The sequence below is a fragment of the Protobothrops mucrosquamatus genome, unplaced genomic scaffold, assembly GCF_001527695.2.
Source record: "Protobothrops mucrosquamatus isolate PMUCROS unplaced genomic scaffold, P.Mucros_1.0 scaffold2025, whole genome shotgun sequence".
NCBI classification, from domain to species: Eukaryota; Metazoa; Chordata; class Lepidosauria; order Squamata; family Viperidae; genus Protobothrops; species Protobothrops mucrosquamatus.
In genome coordinates this window covers 19158-22952 of record NW_015388136.1, presented here as the reverse complement: position 1 = coordinate 22952, position 3795 = coordinate 19158, and the positions used below count along the sequence as shown (strand labels likewise).

At 37.6% G+C, this 3795-nt stretch overlaps 1 protein-coding gene across 1 annotated transcript in view; it reads left to right on the top strand.

The window, feature by feature from the left end:
• LOC107294628 (UPF0705 protein C11orf49 homolog) overlaps positions 1-3795 on the top strand; it is a gene marked incomplete in the record, with an annotated part of 143728 nt that overhangs the window by 121824 nt on the left and 18109 nt on the right. Inside the window, 1 exon segment of the mRNA XM_015823877.1 lies at positions 3571-3655. Coding sequence (XP_015679363.1) covers positions 3571-3655 — 85 coding nt within the window.

Genomic DNA, 3795 nt, shown 5'->3' with positions numbered 1-3795 from the left:
TTCAAACCGAGTCTAATTTGCTTAAATATTGTAAAATATGGGCTGTCTATGACGACACCCAATTGAAATATAGGCAAGGATCCCAGATCATTTATGCACAGTAGCTTTCCAGGATCTCTCTTGCTAGTGTGATCCTTTACCCACCCCTAAATGTCAAAGAATTCTCTGTAGCTTCATTGTATGAAGCACAATGAGCTGCAATCAGGAGAAGAAAGCGGTAACTTTGTAAATGCATGCCAGTGCTTAGTTAGAGAACATGCAGGGGCCTCTTTTGATTCTAGCTGCATTAATTAAATATTGGAGCAGAAAAGTAAATGCTCAATAGAGGGATAACAAGTAACTGAGCAAATGAGCTCTAACTATAGCCTTCCATTTAGTGCCCTTTGGCTTCACTCCCTTCCTGTTCTTGGCTCTAGTTTTACTACTGGCTTTTCTTCCATTCTTTACATTGTTCTGCATATAGAAATATGGCAAAATTATTGCTGTTCAGCCAGCCCTCTCTTTAACTTCAGTTCCACAACCTTTTGGACTGGGAACTTGCAATCATGCACAGCTTTTTGATCTAAGTATGTTTCCATTCTCTTTTACATCCCATAAACGCTCTTGAGCTTCACCTCTTTGGTCTTCTCCCCTCAAGAACCACAGAGGCACTTCTTTGCCAATCTTTTACAAAGCAGGACTCTTAAGAGATTATTCGTTTGTTGGCTACTTTGTGTATTTTGGATCTTGTCTCTTTGCCTTTCTTTAATATGTTGACTGGTCTTGCACACACAATTCCAAGAAGCCATCAAGCTGCCTTACTAGATGCCAAAGTAATAATGTTTGTGGGTTTAATCGCCATACTTCTTCATATATGTCCTTAGATCTTGTTTGCCTTTCCTAATGCTGCCAGATGTTGCTTGGATGGTTTTACAAACATGTGGTAGTGAATGTTCCCATACCAGTGATTTTTTTTTAAGAGATTGAAACTACTTTGTTTTAAAGGAGTTTTTTGGACCAAACTAGGTATTACATGAAAACATGTGTAGATTACTTATGATAGCTTTTTTTTTAAGCAGGGAATATCTTTTTCAGCAAGACAATTTGGATCTATGTGTGCATGCTTATGAATATGTACATACACATTTAGGATTTAATTCAAGTTGACACTGAACTTCTTGGCTGCCCAGGAAGTTTACCAAGAAGCATTACTGGGTTTGTGGGGTAACACTGAAGTGGGAAAATAGCATCAGCACTTTTCCTCCCTAAATTTTCAACTTGAATTGCCCTTCTCAAAGGGATTGTTGTTCTATAGAAGGAGTAATTTATGTGTTTTCTGTATTTAAAAATCTCAAGGTCCCCCCCCCCGCACATCCAGTTACTTTTTGAGTTATATATTTTTCTTTCGAAACAAAATTCCTAATTATATCATTCTATTTATATCACAATTCTATATAGTTCTTCAGAAGCCCCATTATGTTCAATGAATGATAATAATAATAATAATAATAATAATAATAATAATAATAATAATAATAATAATAATAATAATAATAATAATAATAATAATAATAATAATATAATAATAAAGTTGGAAGGGACCTTGGAGGTCATCGAGTCCAACCCCCTGCTCAGGCAAGAACCTTACACCATTTCTGACAAATGGCTGCCCAGTCTCTTCTTAAAAACTTCCAGTGTTGTTTACAGGATTAATTCCTTACTCTCTGTATTGAGTATTTATTTAAAACAAACCAAAGTTTGCGTCAATGTCCCACACATTTCTTTTTGCCGAAGTTCCAATATTTTGGGCATACTGTAGAATGTTGGAATGTCAGGAAAAAGGGTATGGCTAAAAAGCAGCCTTTGAATTGTATGATTGAAGGCAGAAAAGGAGAGGTTATGAAGGAAGCAAATATTATGCCACAAAAAGCTGGAGATTTTGTAAAAACTAAATATGATCCTGTGTACAAAGAAGTGTTTGAAACACTACACGCTTGTTTTCTGCAATTCCTGACAATAAATTTTTCTGAAATGGTCATTATATATACTGCTTTTGTTAAGCACTCAAATATATTACTTCACTAAATCTGACAATTACTCTGTACTGTAGACTAATCTTATATATCCTGAACTAGGATTGCCCTAAAAATAGGATAGAATGATTTTTCTGCCTAACTAGTATGAATCAGGAAGTTTAATATCATAAGGCTTAAGAACTTTTCTATTTCCTGAATGTTTTATATCCCATATAATTCACCCTGTCTTTAGCAGCATTTTGGCCTTCCCTATTAACATATGGGCTATATATAAGGAAATTTTTAAATACAATGAAATGTTGTCACATGCTATCTAATATGAAGTACAGGTAGGCCTCTCTCATTGACTGACACATGGAACAACTGTCTGAAATTATGATACTGCTGAAAAGGCAACTTTGCAACCGAGGCACACATTTACAATCTTCACAGCATACCTTAAGTCACATCACAGCTAAAACAGTCAGTACACTTGTCCTGTGTCTGACCCTTTCCCCCCCTTTTTCCTTCTCCTGTAGAGAGGAGAGCTTGAAGAGGAAGGGATTACAAGAGGATAAGTAGGCAAACAATGGGGAATACGCATCAAAAGAAATGCACTAGCATTGGCATCCCCAACCGAAAGGGTTGAGAGCCAGAAGCACACTAGGCAACTGTGCTTACTCTCATGTGCTCCCTTCCTCTTCAATCTCTCTGCTGTGTGAAGGGGAAAACAAAAAGCAAGCAAGCAAATAAAACCAAAACAGGTCAGGCCCAAGAGAGATTGTCTAAACAAATGATTTAGGCAATCTCTCCTGTGCTCGAGCTTTTTTTCCCCTTCTGCTTACAAAAGAGTAAGCAAGCACATAATGAGATATATACCGGCAGTTTGCCTAGTGTGCTCACAAGTCCCAGCCCCAAACACAGGATAACAGAATAACAGAGTTGGAAGTGAGCTTGAAAGTGGAACCCCCTGCTCAAGCAGGAAACCCTATACCATTTCAGACTAATGGTTGTCCAGTCTCTTCTTTAAAAACTCCAGTATTGGAGCATCCACATGTTTGGGGCAGCTTGTACCAGCATATTCCATTTGATGTGTATTTTCCATTATGTGTCTGTTTACTCTTGTTGTCCCTTTCTCTTCAATGAATATAAATATAACAATTCACTCCTTGCTAATTATTCCAGGGCTGGGGTGAGCATTTCAAAGAACAGGGGAGTGAAAAAACAAGAAAGCTAAAATAAAATCATAAGCACAGTTGCAGTCACATAATTCCCCATTTAGTGATTACTTTGCTTAACAAACAAGTTACCAATCCCAATTGTGATCATTAATCAAGACTATATCAGGGGTGTCAAACTCGCAACATCAAGTAACGTGTCGTGACGTATCGCAACTTCTTTTTCCATTGCTGGCAATGGGGTGGGCACCATTTCAGCATGACGCATCTGGCCTGCGGGCCGGCAGTTTGACACCCCTGATCTATATCCTAAAAATAAATGAAGAAGTCCATGATCCAGCCTGAATGCTGGGGGGACTATTCACCTTACATTTAATATTTTTTGCTTTCTGTTGCAGACTTGCTGACTGCCAAGGAATACCATTGCTTACTGCAACTGCTTTGCCCTGACTTTCCTGTGGAGCTTACTCAGAAAGCAGCAAGGTGAGCCTTTATGCATTCCCAGATGAATCATGCTTTATTATATTTTAATGCCAATGATCAATTCATATTCCAATAGTAAAGGTAAAGATAAAGATACCTTCAAATTGAGCTTTGACCTCACTATTCTGCTTGGATATATT